General features: G+C 34.9%; 1 protein-coding gene across 2 annotated transcripts in view; it reads left to right on the forward strand.

The window, feature by feature from the left end:
• LOC134527688 (85/88 kDa calcium-independent phospholipase A2) overlaps window positions 1-19279 on the forward strand; it is an 84818-nt gene that overhangs the window by 15951 nt on the left and 49588 nt on the right. For both annotated transcript variants that reach the window (XM_063360592.1, XM_063360591.1), the window contains exons 6-7: window positions 9520-9809; window positions 18674-18872. In XM_063360592.1, the coding sequence (XP_063216662.1) occupies window positions 9520-9809; window positions 18674-18872 (489 nt within the window). The remainder of the gene's footprint in view (window positions 1-9519; window positions 9810-18673; window positions 18873-19279) is intronic.

Consider the following 19279-nt stretch of genomic DNA (forward strand, 5'->3'; position numbering starts at 1 on the left):
TAGCCTTTTGAAGTTGGTTCAAAATCAAAAAAGGTGGAAAAAGGGGTGTTTTTTAAATGAGCGGCATTTCAAAACTATTTTACTGATTTTGTTGATTTTTTTTTATTTTGTACCTATTATAGTGAACTACAGAGTGGAATAGTTCCAATGAGCCCAACGACAATATCTTTAAGGGGGGGAAACTAAAAAATTTGGCAAAAAATTTAGATTTTTTTGGATTTTCAAAAAAAAAATTTTTATGTGGAATAATCAATTTTCATAAAAAGTAATTCTGGTAATATGTAGACCTATTAACTTACAGTAGTTTTACAGGAAAAATTGATTTTAATTCTATGATGCATGGAATTATTAAAATTTAACTTTAAAATTTTCAAAATTTGACAAAAGTGCCATTTTTGATTGAAAATTACTGAAAAACCCCATATTTTAAAAATCTGAAAATTTGTAACTTTGTAGTCCTCACCTTTATTAATAGCATGCACTTTGTTGGATAGTGTGTTTTTGCCTGTAAACATTTCTAGAATTTTTTGAAAATGTAATGTCATTACCTTTTGTATGTTGTGCATGCTCAATTAATAAATGTTTTGTTGGTATCTAAATAGTATGTGATAATTTGTAACTGGTTTTGTATGAGGGGAAACCTTGGGAAATATGAAGGGGGAGTCCCTATCTGAATATTCCCAGGCGCTTGCTGTAAGGGGAATCCCTGGTAGCTTGAGGGAAATCCCTGGTGACCATAGGGGGAATCAACTACAAGACTACAAGGGAATTCCCAAACTTTTGCTGTTACAGTTGTGTTGTGTGTGTTCATGGGTGATGTTCAGCTAGTGAACTAAATCATGTCTGACTTTCATAGTACGGAGAGAATTAAATGTGTGGACTACATTAAAAGGCACAAAAAAAGTGTGTATAAAAGTAAATGTGTGAGGATGTGTAAGGTGAATGATTTAGCAGATGATATTCAAAAGTTTGTGGGTGTATCTGTTTCAGTAAATAAAAATGATATTTTGTGTAGCAACTGTGTTACTTTTTATAAAAAGAAATTTCTGGAACTTGCTGAAGATGCAGAAGAAACATCCACATCAGAGAATTTTATTCCGGAGGATGAACTAGTAAGTGTTTTAAATAGCAGTCTCATTAAAACATTAAATGTAGAAGTATCACCATTGAAATCCCCTTCAGAGGTGAGATTGGATAGGAGAGAAGGTTATGCGAGGAAAAAGAAGATAAAATTAGTTGATGAGTTAAAAACTTCTGCTGTGAACAAATTACAAGACATATATCACGTGCATCTTTCAAGTGAGTCTGATGATGAAATGCCTGTGTGTGTCAATTGTAGTCTATGGTTTTCGAATATTGACTCAGCTCTTCATACTTGTAACTACAATCAAATACAGTAAATAGGAATACCGGACACTCCTGTCGTTTAACATGGGAAAGCCTGGCAACCACCGACGCTAGCGCTTTCTTGCGTGAGGTGTTGTATGCTAGTGGCGGGAATTCAAAAATGAATGTATTTCTAATGACATACACGAGTTTGTTACAAACGTTACAGTCATTTTTTCAGTGGTTTGGTTAAAATAACTGTCAGATTGAAATGCGTAATATTGGTTGTGCATAATAAACAAATTTGACGCGATGACATTGTGGCAAATATTGAACATACTGTCCTAAATGTTTGTTGTCATTGGAAAAGCAGAAATAATCTTTGTTGTGACATGATCTGAACAGGCGAAAATATTGGAAATTATTATGTACTCTCTTGCTAGTGCTGGAGGACAGAAATGGAAACGAACATGACCTCGGAACGAATTAAAAGAGAACCAAGTGATGAAGACATATTTGTGTACCAATTAGGTTAGGGTGAACATGATGTTATAAAAACAGACTAAACATGCATTAAAATATTTTTTTTTTATACATTTTCGTAAAGGTATTTTGTAAGCTACTTAACATTAAATATGCTTGCAGTAAGTTTATTCTGTTTCCAAATTTTTGTTTACTTATGTGTATGTAGGCCTATATAGACTGTTCTTTGGCCTGGCCGTGTCGCAGCTTTCAAGAGTGTGTAAACTCTCGTTAAAAACCAGGATTGCACTCTCTCTTAGTTGGGACTGGAGAAAGGACTTTCTGCGACATCAAGAGTGGGCAAGAGAGTGCTTTATGAGCGAGTAGAAACACAGTGTTTGTCTCAAACAGTATTGTAATTATGCACTCCAAGAGCAGAACTCGTCATAGTGGGGAGGGCTGATGAGATCATTAAAATTTTGGGGTAAAAACAGTTAAATCAGTAGTATAAAAGTGTAAAAATACTTTACTTGACATTATTCTTCATTTTATCATTGCTTGATGCCCAGGAAGCTTGCGATAAAACTTTCTATAATTACAACTCAAAATGTAAAGTTAATACTGTTTCACTACTTATAATTTAAGAAACAGGCTACTGCATATAGTTTGAATTCTTTTCAACCTGAAATCTCTTCAAAATTTTACAGCAAAACGCAAACAACAATGTACTTACATGTCAGACTTCGGGAAAGAAAAAAATGACTTGGCATCCTTCTGAACTCTGTAATTACTGCACCCATACATTGCGCATATACTGCCGCACGTACCATATGTCGGCGGATCCATCTCAATTGCGCGTTATAAATTATTTACCACAAAATAATCACCGTCAAAACACGTAAACAAATGGGCTAACAACGTTACACACAACACTGCCCGATAGGAGCGCTGATCGCAGTTGTTTCCAATATGGCTACCGAGTGTCCGGTATTCCTATTTACTGTATTTGCTACAATGGAAAAGTACAGCTACTAACATTGGTACCACAAACATTTAGTAAAACTGTATTGAAGGAAAAATTACCTTCAGTGTCAAAGTACCTCATTGATAAATGTCGCACAGTTATAAAAAATAAGGGAATTTATGCTCAACCTGACCCCTATAGTGGACATCCTTTACCTACACAGGTAAAAGATCTAGCATTATCATATTACCTAGAAGATAGTAAAAACTGTTCAAGGGAAAGTCCAAACAAAAAAGATGTTATTTGCATTAAGGATGGTAATGGCCAGAAAGTAAAAAAGGTTAAAAGATTCATGACAAGGTCCATCAAAGAGGCATACAAAGCATTCAAAAAAGATAATCCTCTTATAGAAATTAGTCTTTCAAAGTTTTATGCCTTACGACCAAGATGGGTGAAAATTCAGCCAGAACAGACTGTGTGTTCTTGTATTTACTGCAGTAACATGCAACTTATCTGTGTAGCTCTTCGAAATGTAACAAATAACCAAATTGATGAAGACTATCTTCTACTGAAGTGTTTGTGTGACGAAACAAGGAATGAAGATTGCTGGCTCGAGGAGTGTGGTGACTGTCCTGGCACAGAAACATTAACTGTTGAAAACTTTGGCTTGGATGAAGGGGAAGAAGTTACATTTGCGATTTGGGAACATGGTGACCTCATAAAAAAAACTGTATCTGTAAATAATTTTCTGGAACATGTAAGGCATTGGGTTAAAAAAGCTATTCCTCACAGTTACATTAGGAAAATACAAAGGGAAGGAATAGCTGAAGCAAGAAGTTCTGTCCAACAAAATAATGCTCTTGTTTTACATTTTGATTTTGCTGAGAACTGGTCAGTTGTATTGCCTGATGAAATCCAAACTTACCACTGGCAAACTGATCAGCTTTCACTGTTTACCTGTGTTGCATACTTTGGTGCGGAAATAAGTTTTGTTATAGTATCTGATGATATAGCTCACGACTCTGCTCACGTTCTCTGTGCTTTAGAGGTTATAAAACTGGAAATTTCAAAATTTTGTCAGTTAGAACTTTTGAGTTCAATAGTGTACATTACAGATGGGGCAGCTGGACATTTCAAAAATAGGTTTCAGCTGTATGAACTATGTAAAAATACTCAAACTGTTGAAAAAAAAAATGGATTTTTTCTGCTACAGGGCATGGCAAAAGTGCATGTGATGCAATAGGTGGTTTGTGTAAACACTTTGCAACTAAGTTCAATCTTCGGGCAGAGTGTGTTAATGCCATTAGAGATTCTGCTTCATTTGTTGCTGAAGTAGGTAACCTTGTACCAAAGATAACTCTATTGGCTCTTGAAAGTAAAACAATTCAAACGTATAGGTCATCTAAGGAAAAAGAATGGGCTACTGTAAAACCAGTTGTTGGAATACAATCTAAACATTACTGGCTGATTAAAAATGAGACATACATGGGACGCACAATTAAAGATAAAATATAAATAGTTGTACAATCTAACCAGATTAAAACACATTATTCAATAAATGATTTCCAAGTAGGCCAGTTCGTTGCTTGTGTATACAATCAGAATTGGTGGATGGGACAGATCACTGGTATATCTAAAGAGTTGAACGACATGACAGTGTCTTTTATGCATCCCCATGGTCCAGCTAAAGGGTTTCAGTGGCCACAGGAATCTGGAAAGAAGAAGGATGAATGTCCGGTGCCACTACAAAATGTTTTGTTAGCAGTAAGCAATCCTACTCCACTTGGACAATCAGCAAGACTCCACACTTTCGACAAAGCTGAGTTGATGAAGATCCAGCAGATCTACTGTCTTTAATCAGCCAAATAATATTTTAGGAAGTTTGTCAATATATGTTACATATAGTTGAGGAAGGGTAAGCAGTCTACATATAATTAATTATAGGTACATATTGTTGGTTTCAATTTTACTTTGAAATTTTGGTTTTCATGCAAGTTAAAGAGTATGCATATGTATTTTATGTGTGTATATGTATTGTGCATATTATGTTAATGTGATAATGTATACACAGACTCTCCTTTTGTAATTCCCAAGGTTTCCCCAATTTACAAATTACATCTCACTTTTTGGAAACTAACAAAACATTTATTAATTGAGTGTGCAGACCTTAGAAAATGTAAGAAAATTACATTTTGAAAAAATTCTAGAAATGTTTACAGGCAAAAACACACTATCCAACAAAGTGCATGCTATTACTAAAGGTGAGGACTACAAAGTTACAAATTTTCAGATTTTTAAAATATGGGATTTTTGAGTAATTTTCAATCAAAAATGGCACTTTTGTCAAATTTTGAAAATTTTAAAGTTAAATTTTAATAATTCCATGCATCATAGAACTAAAAACAATTTTTCCTGTAAAACTACTGTAATAGGTCCACATATTACCAGAATTACTTTTTATGAAAATTGATTATTCCACATAAAAATTTTTTTTTGAAAATTCAAAAAAATTCAAATTTTTTGCCAAATTCTTTAGTTTCCCCCCCTTAAAGATATTGTCGTTGGGCTCATTGGAACTATTCCACTCTGTAGTTCACTATAATAGGTACAAAATAAAAAAAAATCAACAAAATCAGTATAATAGTTTTGAAATGCCGCTCATTTAAAAATCACCCCTTTTTCCACCTTTTTTGATTTCGAACCAACTTCAAAAGGCTATAACATGGGGAAAAATATTTTTGGGAAAAAATCCTTTTGGCATACTTCTTGTCTGCACTGGTTGTAACTGCTGTAATTTTTTAAAGCAAATCCGAGATGGTGACCTGACACGCTCCTGCCTGAATTGAAATGGAATGGCTCATTTGTTAAATAATGCACTCTTTTTATGAATGAAAACATAGTATAAAAATAAAAACAGCATCAAAATCTCCTGTTTTAAGAACAAAATTGATTTAAAAATAAACCACAAAATCTTGTCTAACAATTGTGTATTATTCTAGTGTGTGACTGGGGCACAGTGAATATTAGATTTGCCTGACCCACACGGGGTTGTCTGAGGTAGGGATCACTTAGGTGTCATGCTCCTCGCAGGTGGTTGGGGATCCATTCCCTGCACCTCGGTATGACTCATATTTAGGAGCACCGATTCGGTACCCAGTTGGTTTAGAAGCCACTATAACACGTGTGTACAGTTCATGGAAATCACAAAACAGACAACACTGTTTTCTAGCAGTCTTTTACCGGCTTGCATTGTATTTTACGTTGCCTCATTTCAGTTAAAGTTGGATATTAAATACAGTGAAACCTCATTAATAAAAACAATGTTAATACAAAACTCTCATTTTACAGAGTGTTTCCACAGTCCCTAGAAATTACATAGGAGTTACAGTGCTAAAGTAAATTGTTATACAAATATGTTTTTGTTCCAAGGGTAAACAATTACTTGTAGTAAAGGATGATTAATACAAAATAAACAGTGTGAAGTTTCAACTAAAATAATACTAATGCCATTTATTTAATTCATCTTAGAAATTTTATTCCTCCAAATGAACTGAAATTGTACTGTACAATCCCTAAAAATAGTACATTCTGTGCAGTATAACTCTGTGTGTAACATTTAACACAATTTGAATTTGATTTAGATATCGCATAAAAAAAATTATATTTTGTAATATTTTGGTTATTGCAATTTGACAACAGTATGGTCCCTTTAAGTTTGTATTATTGAGGTTTGACTGTATAAATAATGGGAGACTGTCCACTTATCTCATGCACTGGTGCCAAGTATTAAGGATTTCCTGTAATTGTTACTGATTTAGATGTTCAGTTAAAAAATTTTGAAATGTTAAATATTTTTTATAAAATCAGAGTAACTTAGACACATAAGAAAATTTTATTTATCAGCATGTTGTGTTATAAATGTTGGATACATATATGTATTGGAAAATAATTTTAATATTTTCAGAGCTTATGACACCATAATTTTGGTTATTTGAATGTTTTGGCAGCAGTGGGGCTTGCAAGGGCGGCACAAGCCACCAACAGAACAGGAAAGTGTAGCTTTTTTTTTTTTTTGCATCACAATTAAACTGTAAGAAATGTAAACAAGAAGTATGGTGGCAATTATTTTGCAGAATACTTCAAAAAGGTTTTACAAATGTTCCATTAGATCTACACAGAGGCGTGTCTATGTTTATTTCCATCTAAACTATTTTTAATGTTTTTTTTTCTGAAGCCGAAACATCAAAACTGCAGGAAAGTGTCATGTGTACATTAACTTATATTTTGTGGTGACTACAGACCCTAAACTTTTATTTACGTTGTTTCTTGTGGAGCATAACATTTTATTCGTCGTTTGTGACTACGAGGCATTCATTTCGAGAGTAATGGATAATTTTGCAGTGTTATGTTTCTAGACTCAAAAAGTATGAATGTTCACATACAGACATCTGCTTGAGTTCAATGTATGAAAACTAAACCAAGGATGAAAGTAAATCTGTTTTGCAAATTTCATTATCTTCAAAGCAACTTTGGGTTGTGCTGTAAAACATAAAAGGTTCAAGAATATAAACATGAGATGTTTGCGTAATCTAATGACAATACAGCAAACATTTTGTAAAGTACTTAACATAATTATAATATATGAAATTATATTGAATTGAAAAGTCTTATTCGCTTGTTATAGTGATAGTCAATCTAATTTTTTTGTGACAAAATACTGTCAGATTTGAATAGCTAATAACTACAAGACTAATAATCATCAACAATGGTTGAGCCCACAATGGATAGTTCATGTATGTACGTGTTTGTTGCGGAGTATTTGTTTTGCCTGTGGTGTCATCATACTTGTATAGGGGCATGTGCATGATTGTTATGAATTAGCTTTGTGTGGTTATAAATCTGTGTAGCTTTTGATTTGAGTGACATTGTGAAGAGCTTGTAGAGCACTACTAAGACCTAAATTGAGTTGATAAAAATATTTGCCTGAATTTAAGAGAAAATCAGTATTAAATTAAAAATTACAAAATGACCTGTAAATATACTCTGAATTATAGAAAATGCAACTCAAGACACCTTCTTCTGGTTATTTTTCTTTTAAATAGGTTTTTTGTAGTTTCCAAACATATTTAGTTTTTAAATAATATAATGAATGGATTAGCTTGTTACTGTGTAGGAGTGAGTATAAATTATTTTCAGGAGTCAGTTATTTGGCATAAACTATTTATGATGATTGTTTTAAGCATGTTATTTATTGTATGCATTAATGTGATTTCTGATGGGTGCTTGGTAGGCTTGTGCAAATATTCGAATTTTCAATTACAATTAATAAAATATTTTGTTTTCTGTTCAATCTCGAATAATAACACTTCAAAATAACAAATATTTGTTTGTTTACAAATACTTGACATAGCTTACCTGGTGAGTATGTTCATTGCTGAGAAGTCATTTGTGCATTATAAATACCTTTTTTTTTTAATGTTTTAATGGGAATTCATAATCAAAAAGATGAAAAATAAGTGACTTTTAAACATGCAACAAGTATTCAAAACTTTTTTTCAGCTACTGTCTTGCTAAACAGTAACTGGAAAAAATCACGTAAATCAGTTCCAGGCCAATGGAACAGGGGAACGCACCGTTCCTCTGATACAGTCATTTTATTTCTCAAATTCCAAGTTCATGGTCTGAATTTTCTGAGTCTAATAGGTATCTTGCTCTTTTCACGCGGTTTGTGACCGCCTGTAATTGGAACAAAACAACAGTGATCAATGTATTCAACAGGAGTGATTGTAAACTTAAAAGGATCCGAGAAGGGAATGTTTATTTGCCCGTATTGGTAAAGTTGCCTCTTGCTATTGTGACTGAAAAAATATTGTATAATGTTGTTGAATGTAGGATCTATAATGTAAACTTGTTCACTTGCAATATTTATTATTATATTTCTGTAGCTTTTTGTAAATTTTAGCGAATTTTCCAATGTTTTTATTTAGGGACAAGATTATATAGTGAAGTGTGATAAAACCTGAATAACACCGCATAACTAAAAACAAGATATCAATGAACAATTTGAAATACCTCAACTCAGATCACCAAAAATTCTATTACTTACTATGATAATATGATTGAATGTAATTTATTTACCGTGAATTATGTACCAAAATGTTTGAACAAAATGGATTAGAAAAAATTAATATTACATTGTATCATCTTGCATTTCTTGTTAGTAACACATTTTTACATTAATTACATTGGCACAATTTCAAACACACAAAATTTTATGATTTGTGTTTATTTTCCTGAGTGGTACTGATCTAGTCATGATTAGTAATATATTACTAATGGTTTTATTGTGTAAGTGCATTAGGTGTCAGTCAAAATTAGATTATTTTGGTGAAATAAGTGTTTAAAAAAAATTTTAATTTAATATTTTTTAAATAATACAGAGTTTTATGGATAAAAGGCATGTGTAAAAATAACACTACCATACTCTTTCTCTTTTTAAAAACAAAAATGATCTAAAAAAACATGAAATCTACTCCCTATTTATAATTAAAATCTACTTGATGTAATCGTACATAAAAAAAAAAGTATAGGAGAAATTTGCTATGTGATAATCACGCTATACATAAATATTAAAAACATTTTATATGAATTAAAATTTTCGAAGTTGGTAGGCATGTTGGTTTAGCTATTTTCCATAATTGCCGCGAGCGAATGCCAGTAACGCTCCCCCTCATCTCGAGTGTGTGTGTTGTCGGGCTGACGGGCAGGACATGAAGGGCGGCGGCACGCCCCTGCACTGGTCGTGCTCGCGCGAGGTGGTGGGCGCGCTGGTCGCCATGGGCTGCCAGCTGGACGTGCCGGACTTCGACGGCCGCACGGCGCTGCACGTGATGGCGGTGCGGCGCCGGCTGGAGTGCGTGGTGGCCCTGCTGAGCCACGGCGCGGCGGTGAACGTGGCGGACGCCGCGGGCGACTGCCCGCTGCACGTCGCCGCACGCGAGGGGGACGTGCCCATCGCCCAGGCGCTCGTGGCGTTCGGAGCCGACCTCACCTGGTGGTACGTGCCGGCTCATTCTCTATAACCTCGTATATTAATATTCTGGTGAAGCAAGGGGTGCAGTCATTACACGACGAACTATTATTATCTGGCTAGATCCTGATGTCTTTCATCCGTAGTTTCTGTGAATCACTCGGCGAATGCTACATAGGCCATGGCCTAATTCCTGTCTCAGTAGCATTCATGTTGTGTTTGACTGACTCTTATGACCATGTCAACAAGTTGTAAACTCTGTGGAAATACAAGAAGGATCAGTACAAAATACATACAATAATAAGATTAAGTTGCCTGCAGTTTATATATTTATGATTGTAACAGCTTAAGAAAACCTCCTGTAAACCTGCCAGTTTTCGATGTGCAAGCTTTAGCATGTGCAGCAATAACACCAAAGGTTCAATTCCACATAGTTTTGGACAGGAATGCTAAGATGATAGTTTCATAGTTTATCGAGGGCTGAAAATGAATTTCTGTACTTTAGTGTGTAACTAACTGTATATAATACAGCTCTGCGTGAGTGTGGGTTGTTTTTAGAATCAAGTGAACATTAGAAAAAAAAAATTTCTGCCTGTGTTGGTGCATGGTTGTGTTTGTTCAGGAAGCCTTTTTACTGAGATGTGTGAATAAAAGGAGACTTAAAATAAGTGCTATGTGTAGGATCTATATTTAAGGTTTAAACTACTATGATGATTATTTGTAATGGTCCTTTTTTGGTAAAATCTCTAAGAGTGAGATAGACAGAAAGAATTGGTTTTTAAGTGTCTCCAAGCTCAAAGTATTATTGAAACATATACCGCAAAAAAAAAAAAAAAAAAAAAAAAATCAAATTACATCGAATGGGAACTGATAAAATGTACCAAGTTTCATGAATTTGTTTAGGAATTTTTGTATTTTAGCTGACTCATTATTTTTAATCCAAATATACTCAAATACCTGTATGCATCTTCACATTTCTCTATACTACATTATGAATTTATGGAATATACACTTATTACATATTTTTATTTTAGCACTAACAAGTAATCTTCTTTGACACACCATCAAACAAAACAAAATATTCTACTAACTAGTTCATTGATAACTATTGCATACTCTATGGAGGTATAATCTGAAATGAAAGAAAACATAAATAGTTGTTTGTGGTGCTGGTGCCCCACAGATGGAATTATAATTTATAAACATGGATAAACATGATAAAAATGGGAAATGTTACAATCATTAAGTTTATTTTAAGAAATAAGAAACAGATAATAAATTAATATAATTTATAATGAGCCTCAGAATAAATGGCTAACCTGTTTTTGGAGGACTTATTCCTTGGTCGAATCCCTGGTCAAACAGCAGCCTCAATAGTCAGATCACCTGCCTTTCACCTAGGCAACCTGGGTTTAGTTCCTTGTCAAACCCAGGATTTTTTGCGAGTGGGAAGTGTAGCGGACGTTGCAATGGGCCAGTGGGGTTTCTCTCGGGTGACTCCAAGATCCCAGCACCTTTTTTTTATTCCGTCAGCACAACATTCACGTCTTGTCACTTTCACCCTCTAGTGACACAGATGTTGACCAAACGTTAAGTCCTTATTCATTCATGGCGTGAGTAGTAAGAATTTTTTTTACAGTAGGCCTTTCTTTTTGTTGAAATTGTCGACAACTATGGCCACCTGTCCCCTGTTCATGGTGTCGTCTTGTGCCACCGTGCTAATTGTAAAAATATATATGCTGCTGTTCATATTTGCAATTAAATATTTAGTTAAATAAGGAACTTTTTTTTTCACAACTGTTTGTAGTAGTGCTGGGTTGAATCCCATTTTTCTAGAATCTGAATCTTGAAGTATTCTAATAATATATAATAATAAAAATAATATGTAGCATTGCAGTATACATGCCTTTTATACTAATAATATTGTTACTAAGAATGGGTTAGGTTGCCAGTGTATTGGTAAATATTTACAATCGCGGTAGATGCCAAAAAAAATGCTAAAAATCTGAAAATACTTTTATTCTGTGCCCTTTCACTTCCTCTTTTCAAAACAACCGGCGGAGGTAAGAAATTCCAAATACTTTAGGAGATATCGAATTTTTTAATTTCATCATATGTAGAGTCGCGGTATATGCCAAAAAAAATGCTAAACATCTGAAAATACCTTTATTATATGCTCTTCAACTTCCTCTTTTCATTAAAAGCGGCGGAGATTAGAAATTCCAAATACTTTAGGAGATATCGAATTTTTAAATTTCAGCACAAAACCAGCGCATTCCTGTGGCGTGCGTGCACCATTGTTTCTTGTTTACGTACGAGTATCATTTTTTTTATTGGATAATGATGTCACGTGATTGTTCGTGATAGGCCAGAATTCAAATGAACTAATACGTGATTATTTAGTTCAATTATTGTTTAAAACAGTGTTTAATTACCGCCTCCAACTTACGTGAGTTTTTAACGTTTCTAATTTTATAGTCTTATTTGTTATTTTGATATTGCTGCGCAAGTAATAAGTAACAAAAAAATTTACGTGAGTTGTTATTGTACATCCTTTGTTACGGGTTTGTTAGGTAAGGTCAGTTACATTATAAATAATTTAAAACTAAAGAATAATTAAAATTAATTCACATTATTTTTAATATCACCTTAGTTTTAAAGTATTTATAATGTAACTGACCTGACCTAATCGACCATTTTAGTTTACTGTTCACCCTCTGTCCGGGTTTGTTTGGTCAGGTCAGTTACATTATAAATATTTTAAAACTAAACAGCCATTAAAATTAATTCACAAAATAATTTTTAAAGTCGGCTTAGTTTGAAAGTATTAATAATGTAACTGACCTGACCTAATCAACCATTTTATTAATTACGCATTCACGATTCACGTATTCACGAACACACGGCAAAATAACAAAAATGGCGCCGCTCGAATGGTTCCACAGGTCTTGTATTGCAAAATTAAAAAATTCGATATCTCCTAAAGTATTTGGAATTTCTTATCTCCGCCGCTTTTAATGAAAAGAGGAAGTTGAAGAGCATATGATAAAGGTATTTTAGGATTTTTTACATTTTTTTTGGCATCTACCGCGACTCTACATATCATGAAATTAAAAAATTCGATATCTCCTAAAGTATTTGGAATTTCTTATCTCCGCCGGTTGATTTGAAAAGTGGAAGTGAAAGAGCATAGAATAAAAGTATTTTCGGATTTTTAGCATTTTTTTTGGCATCTACCGCGATTGTAAATATTTACCAGTATATTTTATTATGAATTTATAATTATTTAATAATCATGTTTTTTCTGTCATCCTTTCAACTTTGTTTTGCTACTTATATTTACCTAATATTATGCGTAATGAGTTTTTTCTATTATTTATTTAAATTTCAATATTGTATTATAATTATGTATATATTATGTTTTTATTAGAATGCAGATGATGCATAATGATTCTAGAACAAGGGACTGTGTCAGGGGTGATGTGTAGAAAGAGAGAGGCATAATAAGCCTGTAAGTGCGAGTGAGAATGAAACAGTGATTCCCCAGTAAGAGAGAGACTGTAACGATATCTCGTCACTGCGAGGGAACTGAGTGATAACTGCTGTCTCACGGTGATGGAGAGAGAAGGTGGAAGTGAATCCCCTGTTTCTATGTATGAAAATGGTTTTCAGTGTATATGTTCTGTGTTCTGATTGGCTTGTGATTTGTAGTGTGAATGAAGCGTGTGTGTGATTGGTCGGTGAGGTCATGATACTGCCCTCCCTGCGTGAATGACACAGTGCCATGATCTCACCAGTCGTCTGTCGATCACTGCACAACGAGGGCGCGTTCGGTGGCTTCTCACTAAATATGTAGAAATGAAGGACTTAACCGACGTCATTTTTCGTTAAGTAACATCGCCCGAGCTGCGAGCAACTCTCGACAGGCGGATGTACAAGTTGAATGTGTGAGCAAAACATTGAAAGTGATGGGATGCGGTTGGTTAGTTTTTCGGGCAATAAAACTCTCAAATGAAAAAGAAAGATCTTTTTATTTCATATAACGAATCGTAACAAATAAAAAAAAAATTCAATTCAAATACCTTTAATGCAAATTAGGTCTTTAGATTCAGGAATAAATTAATATAGTTAAGTATGAAACGTTCAATTTTGTAGATTTTTTTTTGTTGTCACAAATAGGCCAAGAAATATTCTTAAAACACTGTAGCTGCATAGTATAATAATATAGGCTTTGTTGACTACTGAGGTTTAAATGTTTTTTTTGTGTTTTTTTTTTAATACAATGAATTATCATTATAACGTACCTCACATTAAAAATATTTTGTCTAGGGGTGGGCCAATCAAATCCTCAAACCCTCAAATACAATCAAATCTTTACAATTCAAAGGATTCAATATTTGAGGAAACGGATTTGCAGAAAAATATTAGAAGAAATAAAAGAAATTAAAAAATTCAATACTAATAACAAATTAAGTATAAAGGTAATTTCTACACTTTATAGAAATCGGTTTATTTATTTTATTCAACTAATAACATATTAAGTACAGTACACTCCCTATTTAACGCGGTTGTTGGGGGACATAACTTTTACCCGCGTTGTTGCATAACCGCGATGTTTCGATGTGACCAAGGTCAAAAGGCATAAAACACCGCCGGTGTTCTAATAGGTCGGCAAGCACGCACAGTATAGACGGCCCGCCTTTGTGCGGACTTTGCATCCGCAGTTTTCACTAAACACGGGTGAAAAAATAAAAATAATAACGTTTAAAGATAAATATTTAATGTTGAATTGTTTTTCTTTTTCCGCGTGCCGCGCACAGTTTGTCGCACGGCCTACGAGCGCGCCACACGCCGCCATACACACGTGCGGCACACACGCTGCTGCCAGTCTCGTGGTGTTAGCCACAGTATCTGCTTCGTCTGAGTGTCCGTAACAAAGTAAGTGCAGTGTGTGCGGTTACACACGATTCTGTGGTCAATGTCTTCTAAAAAGAAAGGCCGTAGTGATACTTCAAACCGAATATGAATCGCAAAGTACCGAGTTAGATTGACAAAATAAAAATTCTAGATTTACTTACAGATAGCTTGTCTTTTGTAGAAGCAGGCCACAGATACAGGAAAAAAACGATTCTAGCATTCGTACAATAAAAAATAAAGAATCGTCTATCGTGTCAAGTGGTTAAACTTTATTATCCATGCTTACAGTAAATTATAAATGGTCACATGTGGGAAACAAAAATCGCGCCAATTTAATTTTAGCGCAATCAGTGACGCCGTATTAAAAACCGTGTTAAACTTTGTCTTTACTTATTTCACCAAACGCTGTGTCGAGTTGCTGAGTGTGTGTGGCTCGGATCGGCAAGTGTTATATTCCCCAGCCTCTGTTTAAAGGTCGGGAGACCGCTACACATAAACATTTCCGGGACTTGTTTACTACCTCACGGCAAAAGTGGTACAGTAAGGTTCACGTAAATATTGGACCACTGGGAATTCCTCGGCAAAGATTAAAAATACGCTAGCTGATTTACTTTACTAGTTAATGTTAAAACATTATACCAAAGTAAAAAGATGAACTTGTATAATACAATGAATTACCCAATAATATTACGTCTGTAGGTTTAAGTTGTAACAAAACATTTATATACAGATGTCCAGTAAAGTACCAATTAAGATTCTGGAGTGGAATTTTAAACACCGGACTACCTGATTTTGCCTTGTACGCAGCGACGCTGCTCAGTCAAGTGACTCATGCTCTGCCTGTGTGCTGCGTGAACACATTCCCTCCCCCACTCCCCCTCGTGTTTCTGCCCCACTCTAATCTTTACCTCTCTCCATATTCTCGGCTCGCCTCTCCCTACCCCGCGCTTGCCGACAACCAAGCCTATCCAACATCAATCCCCAGCCGAGTCACGCTGGATGTCGCTGGACGGTGGGCTTTATCAGGTCCCCTGTCCGATGCTTCATTTGTGAGATAAAGCGACGTTAAGAACTAGTGTTTCAGAAAATATCACTGGGCTGGATTGGACCATAATTTGAAAACCCTACAAGATAGAGGATACGGAGATATCTTGTTTAGAATTTTACTGCGGACATTTTCTACGCCTAGGCTTTTTTCTGCCCGATGCTTAGTTTGTTAGTTACAACGCAAAATTATCCTAATCGGCTGTCAACCATTTATTCCATTATTATTATTCATTTCTGACTGGGGGACATGGTTTGACCCGCGATATACCCGATTCCGCGATCAATCGAGGCGCGATATACCGGGAGTTTACTGTATAAAGGTAATTTCTACACTTTATAGAAATCGGTTTATTTATTTTATTCACGCTTAACATTTTCATCAGTTTAAATTATGGTTCGCTTATTCTATGCAATTATGTGTGATTTGAAAAGTATTTTGCTTTGTCTATGATTATGATTTTATCTTTGGTCATAAACTTAAAATTATTTTAATTCATTTTCTCTGCATTTGTAAAGAATAGGAGTTTTTTTATTACTTAATTTCTGGACAAACAGTTCATGTTTTGTCAAAATTTAGAGAATCGCGTTGTTATTAACAAGACAGAAAAAAAGGTTCTTTTAGAATGTTCGTCAGTAAGCACGTTTTTAAGTTAGATTCTCCAAATATCTACTACAAGAAATATGACGATATTAAATAATTCAAGCTGGATTGCTGAAAATTGGAGAAGATTTATAGATATTTGCAAGGAATTAAGTGGATTTATATAAAATTATTTACGAAGAATTACCAGATATTATCAACGAGACCTGAACCATTAGCTGCGGATATCGACGTGTATAAAAGAACTTACCAGGAATATATAATTTTGAGGATAATCTCAAATTGACCTGCTAAAGAATAATCGACAAATTCAATGAAGATTTGATTCCCGAGTCTACTTCTGTCCTGTCCAACCACTACTGACTGAAGGAAGGTGGAAGAACGTTTCAACGCGACAATGGAGTATCCAGAGAAGGACGATTTGTGAGCCAGTCCGACGACCAGCCCCAGGAGACCGTTCGAGAGGAGTGCGCGAAGGACTGCTTCTACCAGTAACGAGATTGATGGAGGTTGCTGTCCGTTGATCGCGCTGTGCAGTGGTCACCGAGGATTGCCTATTTTCCCTGGTGTGGTTTGCTGAAACCGAGGTTGGTTTGTCCCAGTCCCGTCCCGTCGCTGTATAAACTTTCGTCGTTACGTTCGAGATTTGTATCCACACTAATCAACAATTATTCATTCAAAGAGACTTAAAGAATTGAAAGTTTAACTAAAAATTGTAACTCCTATTCTGCATATATATTAACTTGGCTAATTTAATTTATCGTATATTATACCGGGATCCCAGTATTACATAGTTTTAGACGTAGTACATGATTGGAATTCATTTTGGAGTCAGTAACTATTGAGTAAGATGTTTATTCTGGTGTAGTATGTTTTCACTGAAACCCAGAGGTTTGCTCACCGACTGATTACTAAACGGCACACACTCATTCATAATTTATTTTAGCTTATTGTAACTTTCAACATGAACTAAAATAAAAGAAGAGATAATTTTTAGTTTTTTTTTAATCTGAAGTAATTGATTTACATCTTTGCCTAAATATTAATTTTAGAAACTTGATTACTACTTTGCACTTGAATTGATGAGTAACTAAAATCCCTGAAAGAATTCCAATTATCTGAGATTAGCCAATAATTTTACTTATACTATAGTGTGAATTATTAATTCTGTGAATCAAATATGTTGTATGATTGTTATGTCAACGATACAACAACACTTTGGTAATACACTACCATTTGTTACAGATACCAAATACTTTTATTTACCACAGATAAAATAGTTACACTAAGAAATATTTACAGTTTGGATTCTAGTAAGGTTAATTTACACTATTCAATTCATTCATTCTGGCAGGACACCACAGATGTTAGGAAATATACAATAAATAATTAATAATTTCCGTTGGACACATTAGTGGGTTCCGTCCATAAGTTTTCTAGGTCAGCTTTTTACTTCATATTTATCCTGTTACCATTCCCCAAGACATTGTACTTTTAACATTGAATTATATAAATAAAATTACAATATGTATTGATTCTGGAAACTTGGTTTGTGAAACAACCATTTAAAGGGTAGAATGTTTCAAGACCAGATTAAAATTATTAATTATTGTACGTTATTTTATTTTTGACTCTAGTCACCTTGATTAGCATTCGAGAGGTATTCTCTGGGATTCAAATTCAAGAGTTGGAATCGAGAACAATTGGGATTCAACCCATCACCAATTTTGTCACTTTAAAAGTACCAGTTATCAAATCGCCATGGGTTGTTACACACTTATTTGCAGTTCAGTGTAAAGCATCATAATAAAATCTCCACATACTGTTGTGGTTGCAATACCGATGCAACAGTGTTATATCGCACTGTTTCACTCATTAATGCACACCAAGGCAGCATACGAGAATGGTACAAGGCAATGCGGTAACATGATACATAGCGGCCTCTTCTTAGCATAATGTCATAATGGAAAAGTGGTAGGTGTGTGTGCTCAACTGTGATGCAGCATTGGTACCACCCTGGCAAATAGTAGTAGCAAATAGAAGTAGTAGTAACACTCTGATTTGTGCGACTTCACATACTGATATAAATATTTCATATTGCTGTATGCTTAGCTAACTATATGACGTACCGTGCTAGTAGGTGGGGCCCTTCTTAATGTACCAAATTTGTGGGTTTTTTCAGACACACCGTAAAGAGATTTTATTGAATTTTTTTTTAAATGTTATCTTTGAATATCATATGTTTTAACTTTTAATCCCTAATGTATATTGAATGTATTCGACCAGCCCATCCCTAGTCAGCTGCTTGTCTGCACCTGGGTTCCAGCAACAACCGGGGCGAGACGCCACGGCACTGCGTGCCAGCCGGCAAGGACTCCCTACTGTACGTGCTGCACGCGGTCGGGGCCCCGCGCTGTGCTCCGGGCACCAAGGGCTGTGACAAGGGCTGCTCCGCCAGCGAGAACTACATCGGCGTGGCTCCGCCCACTCCACCCAGTGCCTTCACCCGCAGCCACATGCATCTGGTGCGCTAGCTTCGTGTGGCTCATGTCGGCTTAGTTTCAGTCATTTTGGATCGTGGGTCTGTTGCCATTAAATTACAGTTAAACTCTGCTAACACCTTTCTGGAGGGACTTGGGAATGAAGACTTATCAGTAGGGACCCTATAAAAATGTAAATAAAATTTACCAAAAGCGGTGTTAAATATTAAAATAAGGCAAAATGTGGTGCAAAAAGGCGCTACTAAAACATAAAATTAGGGTAAAATACAGTAGAACCTTGATGATACATTCCCGTTTCATACATTTTCCCATGTCATACGCCGATTAATTTTGGTCCCGCCGAAAGTACTATATTTACAATGGTTTACTTTCCCGTAACATACACTTATAAAATTATTAATTTCCCGTTTCATACGTTTTTACGAACGGAA

Source organism: Bacillus rossius, chromosome 1 (genome assembly GCF_032445375.1).
Source record: "Bacillus rossius redtenbacheri isolate Brsri chromosome 1, Brsri_v3, whole genome shotgun sequence".
Classification (NCBI taxonomy): domain Eukaryota; kingdom Metazoa; phylum Arthropoda; class Insecta; order Phasmatodea; family Bacillidae; genus Bacillus; species Bacillus rossius.